Here is a 12,575-nt window from a genome sequence, read left to right on the forward strand (position 1 = left end):
TAAACATGTTTTTATTGGGTTGGTGTGATGATGATTGTTTCATTTTCGTGAAACCCTAAACTTTAAAGATAATAGCTTTATAAAAAATCATCGTAAACTTTCTAAGTTCACAAAATTTGACACAAAGTTTCAGATCTGAAGTTGTGAAATCCTAACACAAAGTTTTGGATCCAAAGCTTACATGCTTTATATTTGGACTTTTTTCATAATACAAAGTTTTGTATCCAAAGCTTACATGCTTTCTATTTGGACTTTTTTCATATTGGTACTTCATATTCACTTGAAAGTTCATCCAGATTCACACCTTAGTTTTGTCCAGAATCATGGAATATAATGGATTTTTATAAGATGGGATTTATTCAATTACCAATTGTAGCATCTTATTGTTTTAATTATGGAGTAAATTTGAGATGATTTATATTATATTTTTCAAGATATTGCTTTTATTTTGTTGGGTATGTGTTATGTTATTTACACGATTAATCAGACATAATAGGGGTATCATAGGAGGATAGTAGCCCTGTTTGCTTCTATCCCCAATTTTTTTTTAGGTGGTTTTTTGTGTTTGTTTTTGGTGGTTTTCAGCACATAGTTTTCACTTTTAATGGTTTTGTGGTGCGTGATGACTCAATCCATAGTTTTGTAATTTTGGTTAAGGAAATATGGTTGTATTATAATCTAACACTAATGGATTGGGGGTTTAGGTATGGTGTGGATATAAAAATTGTATTGCAACATTGTAAAAGATATAGTATATTGAAAAAGCTTTCTAAATTTCTTAGTTTTGGGTTTCTAGGGTAAAATGTATGTGTGTGTGTGAGAGAGAGAGAGAGATTTCTTTTTGTTTTTATTAAGAAACTATTTGCAACAATTAATTATACAAGGTTAATACCAACATTTGGTATCACAGTAATTCAACTTCAAGGGGATGCTTTGTGGCTAAGAGTTTTGGCGTGGGTTTGTGGAAAAAATTGTTATAATAAGAGATTTGCAATATTAATTCTTGTGGTGAAAGGAAATGGAAAGCAGTTCAAATATAAGATTTTGAAATTCAATGGGAAATGTTTTGAGACGTGGGAGAGCAATGGAAAATCTTTTGGTGGACAAAGATCAGAGAATTTCTATGGATTCTAGTATTGCATCGACGATAATGTTAATAGAAGGATAGATCAAGTTAGATTAGAAGGAAAAGAGCACAACACAATTGTGTCTCTTAGATTAAATATTACTAAATGTTTTAGGAGAAGCTACAATGAATGCATTATGGAATAAGTTAGTGGCTCTATATCATTCTAAGCCCTTAGTGAACAAATTGTTCCTACGGAAGAAGTTGCATAACTTGAGGATGAAGGATGGAGACTTCGCGACATAGCATTTGAATGCTTTCAATATTTTCGTAAGTCAACTATTATCTATTGATATTGATTTAATTTGAAGATACATGTATCAATTTGTTGTGTTCTCTACCAAAATCATGGGACATTCTAGTTGTTGCCGTAGGTAGCAATGCAACTACCTAAAGTTTTGATGAAAAATTCTCATCCTTGTTATTAGAGGAGTTGAGATGGACATGGAAAGTTAGATTGCACATGCCTTACGTGTAATAGGATGCTCCTATGATATAAATAAAAATAAGTCCTCAAGGGGAAATCTAGAGGAAGAACTAAATCTTTAGGAAAATTCATAAAGGTATGCGAGAGATGTGTAAAAGAAGGGAATTACAAGAAACATTGTAGATCCAAAATTATAAAGACAGGGAAAGGATTTGATGATGCTTCTTCTATGGAAGAAAAAACCTCCTCATATGGAGGGGATGAGTACTTGGCTTCTTCAAGTAGACACACAAAGAAAAGTCAAGTTGAATCTCATGGATAGAAGGATTAGAACAGTCCCTAGTGTTGTGCACATTGTAGGATTGGCCACAAATTTGATTTCTATAAGTAAGAGAAGCAATGTAAGTGTAAAAATAGTGTTTGAAAAGGAATCTTGCAAGATGATTTGAGGAGAAATGTTATTGTTGAGGACAATCCATATTAGAACTATATATAAGTTGCTATGAAGCACTATTAGTGACAGGTGTAGTAGTTCCATTGTTTCTAAGAGTGGAGCTTAAGAAGAAAAACTCCTATAGTCTTTCGAGAAAAGGCTACAACCTAGCATCAAAGGAAGGAACAAATCAGAGAGAAGGGCCTTCCATTACTACACGGTAAAAGTATGGTTGAAGGGTATGTCTAGCTTCTCTCTAGATTTTGATTTTTGTGAACGTTGTTTATATGGGAAGTAGAATTGGGCAAGATTATGCTCTAGTGCTATGAGGGAAAATGGAATATTATGTGTTTGGACCTATGTTGGTTTCATCACTAGGTAAGTATGTGTACCATGTCTCATTTATAGATGAATTCTCGAGGAATACATGGATTTATTTTCTTAGGAAGAAATCTAAAGTTTTTGAGAAATCTAAAGAGTTTAATACTTTTGTGGAAAATTAGGGACAAAAGAAATTAAGGTGATGAGGAAGGATAATGGTGGAGAATTTCGCAGGAATGAATTTGAGGAATTCTGTAAGAAGTGTGATATAGAAAGGTAGAAGACTACTCCATACACACCTTAATAGAATGGAGTTACAAAAATGATGAACATGACTCTTATGGGAAAAGCAAGGAGTATGCTTAATGGTGCCAGGTTACAATAGGAATTCTAGGTAGAGGCAAGGATACTACATGTTACCTGCTAAATCAATAACTCTTATTAGTGTCGGATGACAAAACTCCACATGAAGTATGGACTGGTAAGAAACCATCTCTTAAACATCTTATGGCTTTTGGATATGAAACTTATGTACATGTTCTAAAGGAAAATAGGAGTAATCTAGATAAAAAGTTGAAAAATGTATCTTTATTAGATATAAAGATGGCTAAAAGGTTATAATCTTTGGAACCTAAAAATTAAGAAAGTTGCATATAATTGAATCTTGGCATTTAGAGAAATCAAAGATGTTGTCAAACATGAAGCCACATAAAGGGAGAAAGAATTAGACAAGATAGACTTTGAATAAAAGGATCATGAGTCAAACTCTACAGATGAACAAGAATAAGATAACGAAGAACCACATACTTCAGTATTAAGGGTATTAGTTCAGGAAAGAAGGAAACTAGGAAGGTATACCCCTCCTCATTTTCATTGTAATTTTTCTTTGTTTATTATTGATGATGATCCTAGAATTGTTAGGGAGGTAGTGGATTTAGAGGATGGAAAACTATATAAAAAGGTCGTGGTTGATGAAATGGCAACCTTGGATAAGAGTGAGGCTTAGGATCTAGTCGAGTGGTTGATTATAAGAAATCCCATGGGAAACAAATGGGTGTTTAAAAATAAGTTGAATGCAAAAGGAAAAGTGGAGAAATACAAAGCTCAATTAATAGCAAAAGGTTATTTCCAAGTAGAGGGAGTTGACTTTGGTGAGATTTTTTCTCCTATTACCAAGTTAACATCTATTATATTTCTTTTATATGTTTTTTCTACTTTTGTCATTAAAGTAGAATAGATGGATGTGAATAAAACGTTCTTACATGGGTATCTAGAAGAAGAAATCTACAAGAATCAGCCATAAGGCTTTGAATTGAAGGGAACAAAAGATATAGTATAGGCTGAGAAAAACCCCTATATGGGTTGAATCAATCACTAAAGATGGGGTATAAAAAATTTGATACGTATAAATTAGGACTTGGCTTCATAAGGAGCAAAGTAGATCACTATGTGTATTTCAAATTAGTTGATTATTGTATTATTTATTTGATATATATGTGGATGAAATGTTGTTGATTGGAAATGAAAAGTGAATCATCTAGGATGTGAAAATTAAGTTGTCCTCTAAATTTTACATGAAGGTTCTTGGTGTTGCAAATTTTATTTTGGGCATGGAAATTAAAAGAGATTGGGAAAAAAGGAGCCTTTGGTTAAATTAGAAGAAGTATGCCTAGATAATGTCGCAGAGGTTTAATATGTGAGAATATAAACCGATTAAGTTCCTTATTCCTATAGGTGTAAAATTATCTACAAATTAGTGTTCTAAGACATAGGAATAGGAAGACGACATGTCTCGTGTTTTGTATGCAAGTGTAGTTGGAAGATTGATGTATGTAATTATTTTTATTAGACTGAACATAGCGCATGCAATGGGAATATTGAGAAAGTATATGTCAAAACCAAGGAGCATTAAGCAACAATAAAGAGGGTTTTCATGTGTTTGTGTGGCACTGCTAGTTATAGATTATGTTACCAAGGAAGACCAGGATTTGACAGAATGTTGTGCATACATTCCTTTGTTGATACAAATTGGGTTAGAGATCTAGATTGTAGAATATCTGCAAGTGGGTATGTGTTTAACCTATTTGAAGGAGTAAACAGTTGGATGAGCAAGAGATGGTTTATAGTGGCACTATCAACTATAGAAGTTGAATACATAGTAGTCACTCGTGCAAACAAGGAAACACTATGGTTACAAGGATTGTGTAAAGTTATTGTAGTGGTACAACAAGATGTAAGGATAGATTGTGGCAATCATAGTATAATTTTACTGGAAAAGAACCCATATTATCATTCGAGGAAAAAATATATTGATGTTCAATACGACTTTGTGAAAGAAATGGTTGAAGAGAACAAGGTGCTGTTAGTAAAGGTGAATACATTAAAGAATGTTGCAAATTCATTAACAAATTTTGTAAGCATTGAGAAGTTCTTTTGGTGTAGAGAAACAATGAACATTATTGCCTTGGATTGTTGATGAGGTATCATTGTGACCCCTCGTATGAAAATAAAACAACAAGTGGGGGAATGTTGGGTATGCGTTATATTCTTTGCACAACTAGGCCTATGTATTATATGTTGCACTAAGCGCAACGAGGGGGTCACAAGGGGTGAGGCCCCTATAATTTTTTGGGCAGATTTTTGCATCCATTTTTGGCAGTATGCACGACATGAATTTTCACATTTAATGATTTGTAGCCAATGGTGATTCAACTCATGGTTTTGGGGAGGTTTATGGATGTTGCAAGATATACATATTGTATTGTAACATTGTAAAAAATATAGTGTACTATTTTTTTTGGTTTCCGTGATTTTTGGTTTCCAATATAAAATCAATGTTAAAAATGTATGTGTGCCATTACATATATATATAATTAAATAAAAATATATTTGTGACAATTCACTGTATAGAATAAATTAATATATTTAAAACAATAAACAAGATATTATAATTAATTTTTCCTACTTTTATAGATATACAATTATCTTAAACAATAATTAATTTATATAAATGAATATGTATTGACATAATGTTTTAATATATTCTAGCTAAAATATAAATGTCTAATAGATATATATATGATTTACCTGCAATGAACATTTTCACTTTAGCTTAAAACATGTGATCAATGTTAATTATATTTTTGATCACTTTGATAAATTAAATATATGCGATAATTGATATTTTATTGTTGTAATATGAGTCATGCCTTAATGGGAAAGCTGCTTCATAAGTTAGAAAATTAGTTTAGTAATAAATCTAATAGGAATTTAGGCCACAAAATAATTGCCATAACATGGGTTAGGGACGAGATATATGACAATTGCTCATTCTGTACCATGATCTCCATCAACTTTAAAAAAAATTAAGTTACATCATTAGGTTTCTCATTTAGAAAAATCCCATAAACTCCAAACATTAAATCTAATAAGAATTTAGGCCCGCAAAATAATTCACTATTCCCATAACATGGGTTAGGGACCAGATATATATGACAATGGCTCATTCTATACCACGATCTCCATCAACTTTTAAAAAAAATAAGTTACATCATTGGATTTCTCATTTGGGAAAATCCCATAAACTTCAAACATTGATAATTTAAATTAAGTTACATCATTGGGTTTCTCATTATTGGTTTCTCATTTGGAAAAATCCCATAAACTTCAAACATTGATAGTTTACATTACTTTTGATAAAGCGAGTTCAAAATAATTATGATAAAACTAATGGTAATTATGCCATATCATATTCCTGACCCATATTACGAGAATAATGATTCACATATTAATTTTGCTGAAATAATCAAATATACGAATTTTTGACAAAAAAAGAGATTTCTTCCATTACGCATAAGGTTTGTTGGTGGTTTCTCAAATATATTGAAAATGAAATAATGTCTAAACTGGCAGTGTTGTATAATATTCATAAATATTATAATATTAATTTATTTATGTACTTTGGAATTATATTTTTAGAATTTTAAAACGCTTGAGGGCAATAGTTCTTTTTGAAGTAGATTCAAGTTGAGTGTCTTCAAACTTGTAACTTTTACCCTAAAGCATATAATATTGAGTATATAATATTGCCGTAATGTAATGATTATGCTTTTTTGTTTTGAAAATTATGGAAATTTTGGTTATATTTTGAAAAAATTTGGTAGGGATTTTTGTAAATCCAAGTAAAAGTTGTTAAAATTCATAATTTTAGGTGTTTTGGAAGTTTTTGATGGTGCTAAATCCATTTCCACCATCAAAAACATGATTCAAACACTACATCTACAAGATTTTTTGAATTTTTTTGCCCGGATTTCGGCCACTTTTAACTGTCCGGGCAATTCCTCCGCCTCCGTAGACGACTCCTATACTATTTCTTTTATTTTTACATCATCATGTCCGTTTGAAAAAAATATAATTACTTTAACTAATAAACGATATGGAATGATTACAAAGTGATAAATATTATATCTATTTTTTTTTAATTTAATTAAAAAACTTATATTAAGAATGTGGACACGGTGTCGTTTAAGGGGATTTTATATTTATATTTATTTTTTAATTTAATTAAAAAAACTTATATTAAGAATGGGGACACAATGTCGTTTTATGGGGTTTGACAAAGGATATTGGCAATGTACTAGATTGTGTGTTGTTCATGGCAAGGTGATAGTGATGATATGCTTATGGAAGATTTGTGGATACCATGTTAAGTAAAAATGAGATCTCCAATGACTATCACATTGTTTGATTGGTTATTCAAGTATTTTTTCTTTGGTGGAGGTTATAGTAGGTTGCCTATGGTTGAGTGGCAATAGTGTAGCATCATTTTTGATGAAAAACTCATTCCAATATTCCATATGGTTGAGGATGTCTAGCTTGGATTCAACTAGGACATGATGGTTAGGCATATTCCGAATGATACATGTGGTTGATGGTCATGCCTAATTCATGATATCACACTGGTGCTGCATAAAGACTAAGCTTCTTGAATGGTATGGGACTCTCAAATAAAATGAAAAGTCTAGCCTTGTAACAATTGCTATCAGAACGATGCTTGAATGTGGAAATTGCATAAGTCTCTCTTCACCACCATTGCCCCTTTCATCAAATGTACCAGTGGAGCCATAGTGATGAGGAGATCAACAATTTTAAGTGGGAGAGAATGTACGGGCCTTGAATTGAGACACCATTAGCAATGGGATGATGAATGGTGCACCAAGCATATTTCACAAGTTGCATGGTGAGTCCATAATCTTGGTAGTCTTGGCGACTAATTTGCAGCGATGCATGAGGTGGTTAGGACAAAGTACTAGTTTGTACTCTAGGTAGACCAAAGACGTGTTGTTGAGTAGGATGAATGAACTATCGACAAAGTGTTGCTTTATAGGCTTCGACGAAGGACAACATGACTCAACAATTTATTAGATTGTGTGTGTCATTTACAACAAGATGACAATGGTGATATGTCAATGAAAAATATGCAAATGCCTTACGAAATAATTGCATATTAGGCAATTGATTGTTAAACATAAGTCATAAATTACACTAATAATATTAACTTGCAAATTATTGATAATAGCATCTCTAATGATGACTACTATAAATTCCTTTACATAATAATTTTTTTTAACAATCATTATCTTTATCTATAATATAACATTTTGATTTTTTTTAACAAATCTTTTCCAACAATTTATTTTCTCATCACAAAATTTATTTCTCAAAATAATCTCTTATTATAATATTTTGTAAGTAATATGATGAACTTTATTGTAATAATTTAGTAAAAAACAATACCTTAAATAACTAAAGATTCCTTTGTTCTATTTTCTGAAAACATGTTAACTTATATGATAAAGAATTAAACAAATTAAAAATCATAACTAACAATTTCTGAAAAAAAGAAAGTAAAAAAACAAAAACAAAAACTGGATGCGGTAGAATCTGGCTCTGCCCATAAGAAAATTGACCCATTTACCATTAAAAAAAAAATACCATAAAAAATAAAAAATAAAAAATAAAAAAGAATAATCTCTAATAATCCAATTTTATTTAGGTGGCAATATACATATTCACACAAAGAGTCTACGATATGTTGGAGATACGTCTGTAGCATGACAACAATGTGTCAATTCCCCACTGTCCGCTTGAACTGGACTCAATGGTTTGCACTTTATTTGATTCCTAGGTTTTGTTTCATCAAATTATTTTCTGGAATTCTACTGGAAGTACTTGATTGATCCATTATAATGGATGAGAAATTGCTCTGTTGGACTCTTCTGGTAGTAGTCGCGAACTGTTCACTGATTCCGCTAACAAATGCGGCAGCAGCCAAGCCTGTTTATTGTGGTAAGCATGCAGATTGAGAATTGATGGCGTTGATGGCAGAAATTCGGTTGGCTTTTCAATGACGTAATTATGTTATTGAGCAAATATATTTCTTATGGTGTCTACAGATTTGGATAAGAATTTTCCAGTGAAGGTTCCATCCATGGATATCGATCCTAATCCAGTAGTGAGAGGCAAGCTGGCCACATTTACGATTTCTGCCACTTCCAGTAAGTCCTCAGGGTTTTCTCACATATGGTTATTGATCACGAAGAGGGAAGTTTGCATAATTGGGGAGAATCTTAGGGCATATTTGCTGTAATTTAGCTATAGTTTGCAAATTTTCGCTTAAAAGGTCCTTAAATTTATCTTTGGGAGTTCAGTCCATAAATTTTATTCTACCAAGTTTGGAAAATTTGTAGAATTTTATAGGGAATTTTGCTTTTAAATTATAAATTCTTTGCTCGTTGAATCAGGAATCTTCACCCAATGTTTTAAAATTGTTTCATTCTTTTATTCTTTCATTTAAGGCGCTTCCCTAAACCTCTTTTGTGATGCGAGATCCCATGCTCATCATGTAGAGCTTTTATAGGGAATTTTGCTTTTAAATTATAAATTCTTTGCTCGTTGAATCAGGAATCTTCACCCAATGTTTTAAAATTGTTTCATTCTTTTATTCTTTCATTTAAGGCGCTTCCCTAAACCTCTTTTGTGATGCGAGATCCCATGCTCATCGTGTAGAGCTTTATGGTTGGCTCAGCTTTTGAAAAGTATGTCTCTGATTTTGGTGTGCATCTGCAATAAGTGGCATACAGAGAAAGTGAGTTTTCTTGTTCTCTTAGTTCATGCGCTGTACCTAGAGAGGGAAGGGCAGCATCACTGAATTTGCTCTCAGGGATGAAGATTACCAGTTTTCAGAGGCAACATGCTACCATATAATTGCAATCATGCTTTCATTGAGCTACCGGTGTCCTTGTAGGGTTTAGTAAGAGCGATAATTCTCATTGACAGCAGTAACTGTCTCACAATATCCCTATGAATACTATCTATCTGCCATTAGAAGAGTATACAGTAGGTAGGATATGGATAGTGTTCAAGTAATTTGCATTCAAATTTATGGCTATATGTTGTTTGGGTAGCTTATCATGCAATTGACTATTTTTTACCGTGATACTTGTCATATTCATGCTCATAATCTTATAGGAGACATTAGCACGGCTATCCATTCACTTTCTACTTGATAACAGGGTAAATCTGTCAGCTGCCATTTGAATATTGGTTAGATGCTATAGGGACAGAGCAGAGCTGCTGATTTTTTGATGCTGTGCTATGGTTTTCCTTGAACATAACAAATTCAAACAATCGTTGGCTGGATGTTCGTGCGCTCTCATGTCGTTCTCTATCCCTGTTCTATCTCATCGAACACAGTTGTGCCCTTAATCTAACAGGAGATATGAGCATGGCTATTCTTTGACATGAGGATGCAATCCCTTTTTTGTTATGGTGTACAGATTAATATTTTATTGTTGCATTTTGTGCATCTACAGTCCAAGTAGAAAACTAAATTGAGAAAATTTTGAAGTCTGTAAAATTATAAAAGTAACCGAACAATTAAAAACTCAAAGTTTCCAAGGGAAGGGGCAGCTAAATTGGCAAAACCCTGTCATGAAGTGAAATCCTCTGATTAAACCCTGTCTACTGGTCCCTTGATCCGGACTTATACAGGAACGCAACAAAATACAGATACGGACATAAACACCTAGAAGCAACAGAAATAAAGCTTCATTTCATTAATATCAAAGAACTGAAATATGCTTACATACAAAATGGAAATAAACTAGCTCGGCGATGGTAGCTTATCTCTGAGAAGAGATGTGGTGGCTACATGTCAGTGAACTGTGTTGCAATGAGGTTCGAAGGCTTAGTTATTGTTGAGAAACAATGGAAAATCTTAAACATCCAAAAACTTAACCCTAGGAGATGAAGCGCCAAAACTATGGCCTCCCTTTGGGTAAGTTGGTACATCAGCTTCCTAGGGTTGTAACCTTGGCATACGATCTCCGTTTGACACACATGATACCTCGTTTGACTGCAAAAACTATAAGTCTTGCTCGTTTTCCAAAAAAATGTCATTTAGGGCCTCAAAACGGCTCCGAAAGTTTAGGACCCGAAAAATTGCCAAAAATAGTAAACTGTGCTACAATTAAGGAAATTGAAAAACTGAAAGAAACAATGGTGGGGGTCCAAGTGGAATAGGTGGGTGGCCACCAATATCCACCTGGAGCAGCCCTCCCCCCTTAGGAAGCAATGGTCCCCATTGCGTTGAGTGCCTCCATAAGAAGGGGAAACTTTTGCTAAACTTGGTCCCTACTAAGCCACTTGCCTTGGTGCAGGAGTTGGCCAATTTTGCCAACTCAATACAGTTGGATCTTCTGCTGGTGAGTGTTCTTGATTTGTTTGTCCATGATCTTATCAATTGTGGATTTTTCGATGCGGCTTGGGTTGAGCTCTGTTGGTGTCAACTGCTCAACAATGTCTGATGTGTCTAGCAATGGGGGAAAGTATGGCCGCAGCTGGTCTACATTGAATATTGGGTGCAGACCAAGTAAAGGTGGAATGCTGAGCTTGAAAGCATTGTCCCCTACAACCTTAGTGATGGTGTAAGACCCATATCGGAGTGGGCGAAGCTTGCGGTAGGCGCCAACGAGGTGCTCCTTCTGCAAATGTAACCAAACTTTGTCGCCCACCTGAAACTTGTGTGGCACTTGATGCTAGTCATGACGCTGTTTGTACTTAGAATTTGCTCTGTCCAATATGTCATGGACCTGTTGGTGGATGTGCTAAATGCGCTCAATGAAGTTGTTAGCTCTGTCAGCTTCAGAATGGACACGAGTCGAATCTGCCTGAGTAGTTGCAAGTGGCATGGCAACATCAATGGGACATAGCGGTTGGAATTCCAGTCCCACCTGAAAGGGGCTGTGGCCAGTTGCGCTGTGGAGAGTTCTGTTGTAGCTATGCTGGACATAGGGGAGGCTTTCATCCCATGTGCATGATGTTTCGAGTTGTACATGCACAGGATATGCACGATCGTCCTGTTGACGACCTTTGTCTGGCCATCAGTTTGGGGGTGGAAGGCCGTGGACTTAGTGAGCTTGGTATCTGACAACAATGAAAGACTTGACTCGAATGCACTTAGGAACTTGCTATCCTGATCTGAGATAATGGATTGTGGGATCCCAAAGTGTACCCACACTCATTCAAAGAAGAGTTTGGCAGTGGCTTCTGTTGTGATACTCTTCTTGTAGGCTGCCAAAATGGCCATCTTGGAGAATTTGTCGACGACCATGAAAACACAATCATTGTTATGCTTGGTAGAAGGAAGGCCCGACATGTAATCCATGGAGATGGATTCCCAGGGCTGGCTAGGATTAGGCAGAGGAGTATACAGGCCTTGCTTCTTGATTGTAAGTTTGGCAGTGGCATAGGTAGTGCAGGATTTGATGTACTTTCCAACATCCTATTGAAGGTTTGGCCAATAAAAATACTTCTGCAGCACTGCCACTGTCTTTTCTATCCCAAAATGTCCAGCAACTCGACTGTAGTGCGCCTCCAAAATCATCTTGGCACGCTCGCTTGAAGGAACACAGAGGTGTCCCAGGTGGCATAATAGCGTGTCCTGGAGGTGAAAGTTTGGAAATTTCTTACCTTCCAGGAGCATCTGATATGTGGTGCCGAATTCTGGATCACTCTTGTAAAGATGTGGCCATTTCGAAGTCTCGTGTCCACAAAAGTCGAGCACAGTGGTCAGTGCTATGACAGGCAGTCGGTTGAGAAAGTCTGCAACATTATTGGTGCTTCCCTTCTTGTACTTAAGGTTCAAATGGAGTTGTTGCAGGTATGTGGACCATTTATGATGGTGATCGTTCTGCAACTTTCCTTGT

At 34.7% G+C, this 12,575-nt stretch overlaps 1 protein-coding gene across 1 annotated transcript in view; it reads left to right on the forward strand.

Annotated features, from left to right (window-relative positions):
* Positions 1–8,404: 8,404 nt before the first annotated feature.
* The window catches only part of LOC149230203 (uncharacterized), a 48,347-nt gene continuing 44,176 nt past the window's right edge, over positions 8,405–12,575 (forward strand). The window contains exons 1-2 of the mRNA XM_089378904.1: positions 8,405–8,655; positions 8,763–8,864. Of these exons, the coding sequence (XP_089235030.1) occupies positions 8,556–8,655; positions 8,763–8,864 (202 nt within the window). The 5' untranslated portion in view covers positions 8,405–8,555. The remainder of the gene's footprint in view (positions 8,656–8,762; positions 8,865–12,575) is intronic.

This window comes from Pinus tabuliformis, chromosome J (genome assembly GCF_031772625.1).
Source record: "Pinus tabuliformis cultivar Carrire ecotype Pingquan chromosome J, CPIR1, whole genome shotgun sequence".
Classification (NCBI taxonomy): Eukaryota; Viridiplantae; Streptophyta; class Pinopsida; order Pinales; family Pinaceae; genus Pinus; species Pinus tabuliformis.